Source organism: Danio rerio, chromosome 1 (genome assembly GCF_049306965.1).
Source record: "Danio rerio strain Tuebingen ecotype United States chromosome 1, GRCz12tu, whole genome shotgun sequence".
In the NCBI taxonomy this organism is placed as follows: Eukaryota; Metazoa; Chordata; class Actinopteri; order Cypriniformes; family Danionidae; genus Danio; species Danio rerio.
The window spans coordinates 7,647,046-7,661,036 of NC_133176.1; the positions used below are offsets into that span (position 1 = coordinate 7,647,046).

General features: G+C 38.1%; 1 protein-coding gene across 3 annotated transcripts in view; it reads left to right on the forward strand.

Moving 5' to 3' along the window:
• Window positions 1–74: 74 nt before the first annotated feature.
• The window catches only part of gtf3c3 (general transcription factor IIIC, polypeptide 3), a 28,325-nt gene continuing 14,408 nt past the window's right edge, over window positions 75–13,991 (forward strand). The window contains exons 1-11 of one of the 3 annotated variants that reach the window (XM_073944217.1): window positions 75–261; window positions 408–513; window positions 3,253–3,530; window positions 4,163–4,286; window positions 6,426–6,617; window positions 8,923–9,088; window positions 9,397–9,544; window positions 10,966–11,089; window positions 11,261–11,361; window positions 13,147–13,360; window positions 13,458–13,583. In XM_073944217.1, the coding sequence (XP_073800318.1) occupies window positions 175–261; window positions 408–513; window positions 3,253–3,530; window positions 4,163–4,286; window positions 6,426–6,617; window positions 8,923–9,088; window positions 9,397–9,544; window positions 10,966–11,089; window positions 11,261–11,361; window positions 13,147–13,360; window positions 13,458–13,474 (1,557 nt within the window). In that variant the 5' untranslated portion in view covers window positions 75–174 and the 3' untranslated portion in view covers window positions 13,475–13,583. Of the gene's footprint in view, window positions 262–407; window positions 514–3,252; window positions 3,531–4,162; window positions 4,287–6,425; window positions 6,618–8,922; window positions 9,089–9,396; window positions 9,545–10,965; window positions 11,090–11,260; window positions 11,362–13,146; window positions 13,361–13,457; window positions 13,584–13,991 lie in introns of those variants that run through there. The other 2 variants (XR_012400877.1, NM_001256242.1) reach the window with 2 other exon arrangements.

Here is a 13,991-nt window from a genome sequence, read left to right on the forward strand (position 1 = left end):
ATTTTCATGCTCGACCACTTGATGGCGATGTGTGACTTTTGGATTATTTGATTTGTGTTTGTGTCTCGATCTCCGTAGAAGAAGATTCAGAAACATTGCTGCAGCAGCAGGACTCGTGCAGTGTTGTCTTTTACAGTATGTGACATTAAGCAGTAAAACTAATAATTGCCTACAATGTCTGAACTGAACGACTATTTAGAAGGTAAGATTACTTTCGAGGAGTTTGAAAAGCGCAGAGAAGAAAGAAAAGCAAAGGATAAGGTAACGTGTTCGCATATTCTCTATTCACCTAACGTTATAGCACAGATCAGATCTGGTTTTAAGCGTAGTAATGCACCACAGTAGTGTTGAACTATTATGAAGTAGCATGTAGCCCGTGTTTTTTTATTTTATTTTATTTTTTTTAGGAGAAGAAGGGAAATGTGTTAAATGATGAAGAAGCTGCTGTTCAGGAGGACGAAGCTCCTTCCACCTCGAAACAGCCTGTCAAAGCAAAACGGAAACGCAAAACAGGTGCAAATTACTTCGTTTTACTTGGTTGTTGTCAGTAACGTTATTAGTCTTGATTGTTTATTTATTTTTCTAACTGAACTCTAATTTAGGCAAGTAACGATAGCTTATAAACTAAATATCTTGTCAGGCAAACGTACAGTCTCAAGTTGTGTATTATTCAATTTAATTCATGTTTATTTCTGTGTCAAAGCAGCTTAACATGGTTCTGGTTAAGTCCAGATTTCAGAATTGAAGTTCAGTTCAATGTGGTTTAAATTTCACTGCTAAAAGTCCAAACACTCCTAGGCTGGTTGGCTGGTTTTAGCTGGTCGACCAGGCTGGTTTTAGGGGGATTTTGGCCATTTCCAGGCTGGTTTCCAGCCATTTCCAGCCTGGTTTTAGCTGGTCAGACTGGAAAATGACAAGCTAAATCCAGCTAAAACCAGCTTGACCAGCCTGGTTTAAGCTGCAGATAGCTGGTTTTGGCTTGGCTCCCAGTCTGGCTAAGCTGGTCAAGCTGGTTTTAGCTGGTCATCTCCCAGCCTGACCAGCTAAGACCAGGCTGGAAATGGCTGGAAACCAGCCTGGAAATGGCCAAAACCCCTCTAGAACCAGCCTGGTTGACCAGCTAAAACCAGCCAACCAGCCTAGGCTGGTTTAAGCTGATTTTTTCAGCAGGGAAGGGCAAATCCATTGATGCACAGCTCCACAAGTCCCGACCAAGCAAGCCAGTGGCCACAATGGCGAGGAAGAAAACTTCACCAATTGACGAAAGTGAAGGGGAAAAAACCTTGAGAGAAACCAGGCTGTGTTGGGCACGACCATTATTCTTCTGGCTAAACCTCCTGGGTGGAGTTGCAGTCTAGGTGCTTGAGAAAGGAGAAGCTGGACGTCCATCGTAGAGAACTGCAGGTGTGAGTAGGGCACCAGTGGGTGTTCAGGCTGGCCCACGGGATCAATGCCGGGACTTGTTTGTCATTATGTTCTTTCAGAAATAAGTCTCATGCACTTCATTCCTCCATGACCACCACAGCATCAGCTCGGGATACGGCCTGGTGTAGGATAATGGATACCTTGGGATCATCTCTTCACATGGTTGGATCACATCAATGCCATTGCGTAGTCTTTAGGAGCCACGGGATGAGTATCCCCAGGTGGTAATAAAGAATACACTCTAGAGCAGTGGTTCTCAAAGTGGGTGTCGTGGGACAATGACAAAGGGTCGCTTAGTGATTTCCAAAACTCAAATAAATGTTATTAAACTATTAGAATTACCATATATTATATTCATAACCCACAGAAGATAGTTAATAGTTAAGTTTTTTTATATTAAAATTAAATTAAATTAATAAATGACTATAAAAAAAACATTATACAGTTATTAGACTGTTGCATTTTTGTGTTGTCTGTGCTCATTTTTATATATGCCTATTGTGTGTGCGACGTTTGTATATTTACAGTATAACCACTTCGAAAAATGGGGGTTGCAAGTCACTGACTTTATTATTTTGAGGGGTCACGGGCTGAAAAGCTTCGGAACCCCTGCTCTAGAGAATACACATTATACACTCATTGGCCACTTTATTAGGTACACCTTACTAGGATCGAGTTGTACCCGCTTTTGCCTTCAGAACTGCCTTAATCCTTCGTGGCGTAGATTCAACAAGGTACTGGAAATATTCCTCAGAGAATTGATCCGTATTGACATGATAGCATCATGCAGTAGCTACAGATTTGTCGGCTGCACATCCATGATGTGAATCTCCCGTTCCACCAAAAGTGCTCTATTGGATTGATATCTGGTGACTGTGGAGGCCATTTGAGTATAGTGTACTTATTGTTATGTTCAAGAAACCAGTCTGAGATGATTCACGCTTTGACATGGAAAGTTATACTGCTGGAAGTAGCCATCAGAAGATGGGTACACTGTGGTCATAAAGGGATGGACATGGTCAGCAACAATACTCAGGTAGCCTGTGGTGTTGACACGATGCTGTATTGGTACTAATGGGCTTAAAGTGTGCCAAGAAAATATCCCCCACACCATTACACCACCACCACCAGTCTGAACCGTTGATACAAGGCAGGATGGATCCATGCTTTCATGCTGTTGACACCAAATTCTGACTCTACCGTCCCATCTCAATGTCGCAGCAGAAATCGAGACTCATCAGACCAGGCAACGTTTTTTCCAACCTTCTACTGACCAATTTTGGTCAGCCTCAGCTCAGTAGCCTCAGCTCTGTAACCAGCTGGACAGAAATTTGACCAAAACGTTTTTTTTTTAATGTTATTAATATCAAAGTTATTTATGGGCAACTCATTGTACAGTTACTTGGTTTATTTGTTAGAAAAAAAATAATTAAGTACAGATCAATCCTAAATATTTTTTTTAAATTTCCTCCGCAGACTCAAGTGGTTCTAAACCTTTATGAAGTTCTTTCCTCAGTTGAACCAAAACAAGTTATTCTGAATAATTATGGAGAAAAGCAGCCATTCATAGGAGGAACAAAATACTAACGAGGTTAATGACTGTATTCAAACATCCACATTCTTGAGGATATCTTCCAGAAGAAATAACTGTAAATAAGACATTAGTGCTTTACAATTAACCACTGATGAATCACATAGGTTTTAATTTAATTGTCACTCCTGGCTTGTGTAGCAAAATTTCTGTATCAAATAGAGACATGTGGGACTCAATATTCAGTGTGAGCGAACATCACCTCACTCGTTTGTGTTTTGCGTGATCTCTGACAGAGACGACGGAAGAGGGAGTCAGTCCATCTGTCCAGCAAGCCTTTGCTTCCATGATCGGAGAGGGACTGGAGGAGTGTGTGGATGATGATGATGATGATGAAGATGGAAAGATGGAGTGGAAAGACATTGAAGAAGAGGATGGAGACGACGACGACGATGATGATGATGATGATAATAATGATGCTGATGAAGAGGAGGAGGACGGCAATGGAATCACACCTGGAGATGTGTTTGCCTTAGAAATGGAGTTGAACCGAGAAAATAAGAAAATGATGAAGGTCAGTGCGTGACATGGCACCATTAAAGGAATAGTTCCCTCTAAAAATGAAAATTCTGCCATCATTTACTCCCGCTTCATTTATGAGTTGTTTTTATCTGTTGTGCACTAAAGAAGATGTTTTGCAGAATGTTGGAAGCCGGTAAAAACATACTACAATTACCAGTTTCCAACATTCTTCAAAATATCTTCTGTTGTGTTCAAGCGGAGTGAGTAAACGATGACATCATTTTGCGGTATTAATCAAATTGCGTCTTTATTCATAAGCACAATAGTCTCTCTTTTTTTCCCACAATATCGAGCTGAATGGTTCTAAGAACTGTAAGGTATGGTTCCAGTTGTATTTATGTAAGCCTCAAATGGTGCAGGACTGTTAGATGAGCTAAATTCAATATAAAAAAAAAGTTTTAAAAGTGTCTGAGACGGATTTATTTGATTTTCGCCCATATGATATAGCTGTTTACATAAGACATTGTGTATTACATGCCAAAAATCTTAGTTATCAGCTCCACAGTGTAAATAATTAAATCATATCTATGCTGACTGGTCCAGATTGGCAGAGATTGGTATACTAACCAAAGGGAAGTATTCTGCATAATAATGTAAAATTATGGCTTTTGCATTTATATTTAGGAGAGACGTCACCGTAGTAAGTTACCGCGGGCTCTCAGAGGACTCATGGGAGAGGCCAACATCCGCTACGCTAGAGGAGATAAAGAGGATGCCATTCTGATGTGTATGGAGATCATTCGGCAAGGTGGGTTTTTACTGTTCTGTTTTTATGTAAAATGTGCATTATTGCAATAGTTTACAGCATGGGTGTCAAACTTAGTTCCCGTAGGGCCACTACTCTGCATAGTTACAGCTTTAAGGCACTTGGCTGTAAGTTTCAAACAACCCTAAAGCACTCAATTAGTTTGATCATGTGTTCATTTAATTAGAGTTGGAACTAATCTGTGCAAAGCTGCGTAGTTTGACACTCGTGGTTTAAAGGTTATGAGTGGTTATAAGACCTGATTGATGGATTGTGCCTTCATTGCTCATCATTGTGCACAAGGAAGAGCATTAACTGCTTCATTCCGGACATCATTCAGGTATTATGATATTGTGTAGTCCTACAATGTGCGCGTATGATTGAGATTATAAAATCGTGTAGAATGTGTGCATGAACGACTGTGCACTTTTTCTGTGCTCACTTTGCATGTCACAACCACTATGTATATTATAAACAAAGCCAGAACGCACTTTTCTTAATACTCTCTGCAAGTCTTCTGTCCTGATGTCTTCATTTATTCAGTGATGCAGCTTAGCACCTAAAATGTAATACCTGAAATTGTCATGAAATTGTTTAGATGATGATACCAATTAAAAAAAAAAACTATATTATGTAATTAATTAAACTTATTAAAAGCAGGGACTACGCTGAAAAAAAGTGAAAGTGGTAAACTCTTTAGCAATGCTTAATATATTTTATACTCAATTTAACTGGACTTAATATTTTTACAGTTGGAATTGTTGACTGACCAGTAGTTTATTTATCGAGTGGAATAAAGAGTCACTAAATTACAGAGAAAATTGTATTCTTTAGAGCAGGGGTCTCAAACTCAATTTACCTGGGGGCCGCAGGAGACAAAGTCTGGGTGAGGCTGGGCCGCATAAGGGATTTCACAAAAAAAAGTCCTCAAATGTCATTATTAACAGTTTTAATTATTTCTTCTGAACATGAAGTGTCCTGAACATTAATAGAACATTGAGTGAAGATTATGAACAGTTCTTCTGAACATGGCATCTTTTGCCTACTTCTTGCTGCCAGAGACTTGACAGCGCTTCTTCTCACAAATCTGAACCACATTTGGCTTTAGAGCGGAAGCAGTTGAGACCCTCAGTATGGCTTGAAGATGATCATCATTAAGTCTAGACCTGTACTTTGACTTATTGAAGTCCTAGGGAAAAAAGTGGGGGAACTCACTCATAACTTCCATTCCCTCACCTAAAAAAAGGCGTATATGTATAAATAAAACACCCCCACCCCACTCCAGTCACATCAGTCTGTACCAGTCTGTATCTACCTATAATATCAATATATATAAGATGCAGGGCAGGCACGTGCACACATAGGGCTCAACCTGTGCAGTGCACATGCCCTATTTAGTCTTGCATAGAAAGTGCCCTTCCAAAATGATCAAAAGTGCCCCCGCGACGCGACACACCCTCGGTCCCGCCCTTCAGTAGGTGCGCGATAACACCGCTCTTGAGTTCGCGCGCGACAACACAGCTGATCAGAACGCGCGCGACAACGCGCATTGAGTGACAAAAATCTAAAAAAAAAATCTATGGGCTGCACAAATATATTGTTTCAGCATTGATATTGCAATATCTGCAATAGTCAAATCGGAGGATCTCAAGAGATTAAATTTAGTTTAAAGCATTTGGACACAAGATATAGTACAGTTTTCTGCTTTATTAGACTAGATTTGATTAATTGGGTTTATATAGTTATACAGTCAGTGAAGATACTGCTATTTTACATTTGATTATTGAATTTCTGCATCTTAATACTGTTAGACTCCACTGAAAGCCATAGTGTTGTTTATTTCAGAATTATTTTTGTTCTGTTGTTTTTATTCCTGCTTTAAATTATATTGTTTTGTGTGTTTTTTTTTGTATCATTTTGTGTATTTTATGCAGACGCACTCCCTAACAAAATCATCACAAACGATGTCAAATTCTGACTTTTTTTTTCTTCCCCAAAATAGTCATCTTGTGTAATTATATTCATATCACAGAAAAGCAAAATATCACAATGCCAGTTTTTTCCCCAAGATTATGCAGCCTTTAATGACTGCACATTATTTGGATATATCAGACTGAACTCCTTCTTTCCTGCTTCTCTTAGCTCCTGTGGCATACGAGCCGTTCTCCACTATGGCTATGATCTATGAGGATCAGGGAGACATGGAGAAAGCACTTCAGTTCGGTCTGATCGCTGCTCATCTGAACCCCAGTGACTGTGAAGAGTGGGTCAAACTGGCAGACATGTCCCTTGAGCAGGACAACATCAAGCAGGCCATCATCTGCTACACTAAAGGTCTGTATACCGACACACAGCTGCATCAAATTTAAATAGTCTTTTTATTATTATTATTATTATTATTATTATTATTATTATTATCAGTTTTGAAAAGAGCTGTGCTTAATAATGAAGTAATTCTTAGTTTTTAAATTTTATTTCTTATATTATAATTTATTAACCAATTTAAATGACCATTGAGTATGAAGTGTGCTATATAAATAAACTTGCCTTGTCATATTTTTGTGCAAACAGTGATGCTTTTTTTTCAGAATTTGTTCACACTTTATTTTATTGTTCAGTTCACACCATTAACAAACCACTTACGAATATTCAAGACTTTTAGATCAATAAACTGCTAATTAGCTGATTAAAAATAGTTAGTAATGTAGTAGTTGGGTTTAGTTATTGGGTAGGATTAGGGATGTAGAATAAGATCACACTTTTTAAGTACTAAAGAACAGTTAATATCTTAAGAATAGACATGTAATAAGTAGTTAATAGGGTGAATTTTTAGTTTACTCAAAATTCCTTCATGAAAAGAAAGATTAGTGGTATTGAAAAGTAAGTGTTTATAACATTTTAAAATTCTCAGCTTCTCTAAATATACATTATATAGTTACTATGAAGGTACAATAATTCCAGACATTTATATAAATGTTTATACATGATAGAAAAAGTTTTACCTTCAGAAGATTTAAGAAATTATTATTTACAATCACAATGACTGAAAATATTTGTTATTCTGACCCACAGTCATTTTCAGTTAAAAATGCTCTGAATGTCAACAATATTTGTCACACTAAAATTAAACAAAAACAAACAAAGATTACCCGGAAATGGTATAAAGAAGAGCCACTAACTAAATATGAATGGTTCAAAATTATAGCAGAAGTTAAGTAAATGGAAAAAAATGACTTGCAAAAATGCACTTCGATTACAATTAGAGACCTTTGAAAAGAAATGAAGTAAATGGCTGGCTTTCTCCTCAATGACAATATAATTATTTATAATTGAACATTTTCATAATTCTAAAGGTTATGTATTATTGTGAAAATAAGTTTGGCAACCTTTATTATATTTTATTTTATACTTATTTATTTATTTTGATGAGGTTAATTTAATATTTTTATGCATATATGTATATGGGTATACATGTGTGGAATGGATGTATTTGCCTATATAAGTATGTATACATATGTATATTTGTATTATTTTTTTTATTTGCTTGTTTTGTTCCCACTGGTTATATGTTCCTAAAAAATCAATAAAAACTAAACTAAAAAAACAAAAACAAACAAAGACAAATCCAAATGCAAGGATATTTGTTATGACCCAAGGACATAGACCAAAAGGTGCCAAATAGACCAAAATAAATACAAACGACCTAAACGCCGAAGCAGAACATGGGTCGAAATAAGTACCCGGTAGAACGACTCATGATAGTCCAACAAAACGCCAATTAAAGTCCTGATGAAACACAGAGGCACCAACAAATAATAATGAACTGACAACAAAGCAAAGGATTGCCACTCAGAAATAGGCGCGGCTGATCAGAACAGCTGATTAGCGTTAGGTTATGACCCCACGTGATCACTAAACAAACACCCAACACAACTCACATGGAGTAAAGCAAAACATAAAACACCACAGAAAGAGCTCACGCACCCACAACCGTGACAGTATTATTTCTAATATGGAAGAAATATTATCAGACTATTAATGAATTTTAAATTTTAAAGTGTATATTCCACCTCTTCCTCAACCTCTGTGTGCATATATATCATGTGACCATTAATTATTGTGGTTTGCATGTTAATTAATCACGTGTGCAGAGATACTGAAGTTTGTCCTGCGCGCTTGCGGTTTTTTTTGTTACTTCTTTGGTTTGGTGCGTTAATCTGATCGTTACTATTATTCAAAAGAAGGTAATGATTCGCACTCAATTGCTTCGTACTGTTTTTATTTGTACTTTTTCTTACATTTTACGGGTGATAACAGACAAACAGACGTTTCGGCACAAAGCCTTCCTCAGTCGGCCAGGAACGTCTGTTTGTCTGTTATCACCCGTAAAATGTAAGAAAAAGTCAAAATAAAAACAGTACGAAGCAATTGAGTGCGAATCATTACCTTCTTTTGCATGTTAATTAAACATTAGGCTCAAATACATTTAATCTAACAAAAAAAAAGCAGTTGTCATGCATGTTGAGACTGCTTTAGTCTTATCAAGCAGTATTAGGCTTTGCTTGTTACAATTACTTCGTGAAATGTGTCTAACAGTGATTGTGTCTTAAGCACCTGCTGTCTGCCATTGTGTTTCCAGCAATTAAATACGACTCCAGTAATGTGCAGTACCTGTGGGAGCGCTCCAGCCTTTATGAGCAGGTCGGGGAGCACAAACAGGCCATGGATGGGTACCGCCGCATCCTCAGCCTGCTGCCACCAACCGATGGAGAGCATTTCATGCAGCTCTCACGAGACATGGCCAAGTATGATCAGCACATCATATAGAACTATTAGCCCTCCTGAATTGTTAGCCTCCCTGTATATTTTTTCTCCAACCAAAATTAAAAGAAGATTTTTTTCCAACACATTTCTGAACATAATAGTTTTAATAACTAACTATTGGAGCGTGCCTTTAAGATGATAATTGGTATTATATTAAGCACCACATATATATTAATGAACCTGGGTATATATACATAGGTGTGTATATTGATGAGCATGTAACAGATCGCCTGTATACCTGTGTATGTACTGTCTTTAACCCCAAAACTGAGTAAATGTTTTATTTCAGGAGTTACTATGAGAGCAGCGAGTTGCCGTCTGCTATCGGGGTCATGGAGGAAGCTCTAGAGAGACATCCTGAACTCGTCACACATGAGTGTGTTAATATGGCCGCTGAACTCTTCATTGCCAACCACCAACATGATAAAGCTCTAGAGGTGAGATCTGATGAAGACCAGCAGGTTTATCAGCGGCCAATAGGGAAAGGTCAGGTTGGAGTTTGGCTAATATAGGGGATGTTTTAGATAGAAATGTCAGTCTAGGTCAGATATCCTAAACCAGGGGTTTTCAAAGTGTGAGTCGCCTCCCCTGGGGGGCGCCAGAGCATGTCAGGGGAGGCGCTTGAAAAAATATATTATAATAAAAACATAATTATTATGTTTAATTATTGTATGTATTTTTTTTTATTATATTTAAACGTTTTAATTGAAAAAAGGAAAAAAAAATAATACGTCAAATGTAAGAAAACCTTTTATACCCAGAAGGCAATAGCTGTGAATTCGCTTCTGTTTGGCAAGCCTGCCAATACAGGTATATGCCTGCTATTACAATGGGTCGGTTTCTGAGACCCCCCCGATTCAAAGCTGTAATGAAGTTCACGGCCCTTTGGCCGCCGGGAAGAAGGAGGCGGAGAACCGACGCAGTTTTAAAATGATTTATTAATAACAGTGACAGCAGCTCCTCACGGAGGCTGCCGTCTAAACCAAAACAAACGGATGGCAGCTCCTCACGGAGACTGCCGTCAAACTAAAAGCAAAAGTAAAATATGTACGGGCCCGGTCCTCTCTCGGCTTCCTCTGCCCTCATTCCTCCTTTTATGGTCCAGAGTTCCTTCCGTGGGATCCGAGGCAGGTGCGCACCGCATGTGTATCCACTCACGCGGTGGCCTCACTCCGTTCCCACGGCTCTCGGCCACGCCCCCTCGCCACAAAAGCCTTCAAGTTCAGGGCTTAAACCCAAAAGACGACGATATGATGATCAGTATTTGAGTTTAGGATTTACGTGGACAGGACCAGCTGATGAACCACGACCTTTATGTGTGGTTTGTAAAAATATTTTGGCTAATGACAGCATGAGACCCACTAAACTTCGACTGTTTTGACTGGGATGGACAGTTCTTGGAGCTGTTTTATTCATATTGAACCATCATCCTAGTTTTAAAAACGTTATATTAAAATACTTATTACTCTGTAAATAATTGCACTTTCATGCAAATGATGATAAAAGTGAGTTAACAGTCTGACATCTGTCTGTGTCTGTGACACATATATATATATATATATATATATATATATATATATATATATATATATATATATATATATATATATATATATATATATATATATATATATATATATATATATGTGTGTGTGTGTGTGTCTGTGTGTGTGTGCGTGCGTGCGTGTTTGGGAGGAGGGGGGCGCCAATGGATAAGTTGTTTCAAAAGGGAGGCCCACTGTCTTAGACTTAAACCCTGTCCTAAACTAAAAGCTGATAATCTTAAACTTAAAAATAAAATAAAAAGAAAGTTGATGCATGGTTGTTAATGTAAATGTTAAATGATATGTTTCTTTAGGCGCTGGTGAAATTTTGTGGCATCGTCCTTAAAAGACAGGAGAAGGTTGAGACCAAGCTAGAGGAGCAGACTCTAACTCAAGACACAGAAGAAGACACGAAGGAGGACACAGAAGAGGAGAAAGGTGTGACAGAAAAAAAGAGATGTATTGCTGTACCGTAGAGAGTCTGGGATCTATTCTTTGCAATTGTTGTTGGATGTTATGTCAAGTTTAGTTCACAATCCTGATTATTTATTATTGATGTTTGGTGGTGGAGCTTGAATAAACATCACTGATATATTTTGAATTGCTCAGGGAAAGTCATAGAAGTGGTGATTCCTGATGCAGTTCCAATAGACATCAGGGCGAAGATGATGGTGTGTCTCATCCACCAGCAGGTCTTCAAACCTCTGGATGTAAGTGCAGTTATACACAAACTAATTTTTATAATCTGAACAATGCTCTGATTTATATTCCAATGCAGTTTATATAATAAAATTAGTACCATGAAGCAAACAAGACATTTAGGTGCTCTCACACCTGTGAATCGATTCAGTTGTTCTGAAACAGAGATTACAATTGTTACATTGTTGCCCTTTGCTCTTGGAGCGGTTCGCTTTCACACTGCAAAGTTTCTAATCGGACCAAAAGAGCTAAAACAAGTCACGTGCGAGTAAACTCTCCTCACATTGGTCAGAGTGTCAGGGTTTATTTTGCAGCGTCCCGCTCAGCTGTCAGGAGAGGTGGTGGTTTGGTGGTGATAGACAGGGTGCGCGCGCTTGACGTGTCTGAGGAGAGATGCGGTGGGGAGGGGTGAGAAGGGTGCGCGACGATGCCTATTTGAGGACTGGGAGGGAGACGGGAGATTACCGGGAGATCATCACTTGTTTGCGGGCATCCGGAGACTCGCGAAACTTCCCGCCATACTCATATATCTCTCTTCATATAGCCGTATGCCTATTACATATCCATAAAACACTGTGATATAACCGCGCTCGGATCGGATTGCTTTCTCACTGCAATCGAACCGCTCCAGGGTTTGTTTCAATCGAGCTGAGACGACCACACTCAGGCGGTCTCGGAGCGATTACTTTGGCGCGGAACAGAGCGCAATTGCCCTGTTCACATATGCCAAACGAACCGCGCTAACTGGGCAAACGAGACACGTTCCGAAACAAAAGTGTAGGTGTGAAAGCACCCTTAGAGACACTTGAGTATGTATATAGTTTAACGCTCTAAAGTTGTTATTATTATGTTGAATAGTTTTTATTTAGATTAACTTTTAGTCTGTTACTTTTTGCAAAATTTTTATACAGCCTAGAAAACACGATTAAAAGGATATTATGTAATATAATAATTAAACTCTGTTTTGCTTATGTCATTTACACAATAAACCTAATACTAATACAATAAAACTAATTTTAATTAGCAGTTCTTCACTGACATTAGTTTAATTAAACCTCATTTTACTGAGGTTTATCACGCTTAAACTTTTATAGCAGTAAATGTTTGTTTTTAATATTTGGTTGCCTTTGTTTAGCACTTTGAATAGCATTTTATGTATTAAAACATGAAGACATTATTTTATTGTCACATTTATAACTTAAAAATTCTTACAAATTACAAAGGGATTATATAATGCGTTTATAATCAAACATACAATACCTGTAAAAATCACTGGTAGCACTTTATTTTGTTGGTCCATTTGAGTATTAGTAGACTGTCTGCTTAATATCTGCTCATACTGCTCCTTCAACAGACATTTCACTGACTATAAGAAACTTTGCAATTAAATGTCAACTTAACACTAACAAGAACCCCAACCTAACAGTCTACTTATAATGTAATGAGGATTAGTTGGCGTGTAGATGCAATGCAACTTAAATTCAACAAACGGACCATCAAAATAAAGTGTGACCAAATCACCAGCACATTTAGTTTTGAGAGGCACTCGAGTACATGTAAAATACATTTCACATATGCTAATAGTTTGAGTTTAGCTTCAAAAATTACAATGTTTATTTTGCTAGCACACATTATTTTAGGTGAACATTTACACTGTGCATATTAATCCATTTAAAAAAAACAGTGGACTTTATTAATAAGCAAAAAATGACCTCTTCCAGCTGAACACATGCTGTTAAAGCAGATTTGTCATCATCCATCCAAATTTTCTCACGTCTGTGACATTTTGTTCGCAGCCCATGCTGACGTCTCTGATGGAGCAGAGCCCGGAGGAGCTGGGCGATCTGTATTTGGATGTAGCCGAGGCTTTTATGGAAGAAGGCGAATATAACTCTGCCCTGCCGCTGCTCTCTGCACTCGTCTGCTCTGAGAGATACAACCTGGCTGTTGTTTGGCTCCGACATGCAGGTTACATACTTTTTTGCTGCACCAAGTTTGGGAAGGAAATAGGTGTTTAGACTTACATACAGTTGAAGTCAAAATGATTAGCCATCCTGTGAATTTATTTATTTATTTTTTTGTCTTTTTTTAAATATGTCCCCAATAGGGTATATGCCGAGCTAGTGCTGTTCCCATGCTGATACACTTCCGGTGACCTGTTATTGTGAACTTTTTTTCCATTTTATATGGTTCCTTATACAGCATCGATGTTGTAATTTCATTAAAATACATTCAGTTAAATAAACTTTAGCATTTATTTAGTTGCTCAAGCGTAAAACGAGACAAAAAGCTGTTTACTCGCACGCGCCCGTGAGAATCGGCAGGCTAACGCAGAAGCTCCATTGAATATACTGGGGTAAAATAAATGCTCATATTATAAAGTTATGGCGGGGGGAAATGTAATTTAATGCAGTGCTTCTTGTACAATCTGAGACCCACTTTAAATCGGAAATCACTCAGCCAGTGGAGATTGCTGATTTTTAAAGAAAACAGACTTTAAACGCGCAGATTTTGCATTGACATTCAATTCGCCGGAAGCGCTTAACCCAGGTTACTGGCAAATTAAAAGTCCTATTAGCATGCTCCGGCATAAACCCCATTATGTTTAAAAGGGCAAGGAATTTTTCCACAGTATTTCCTA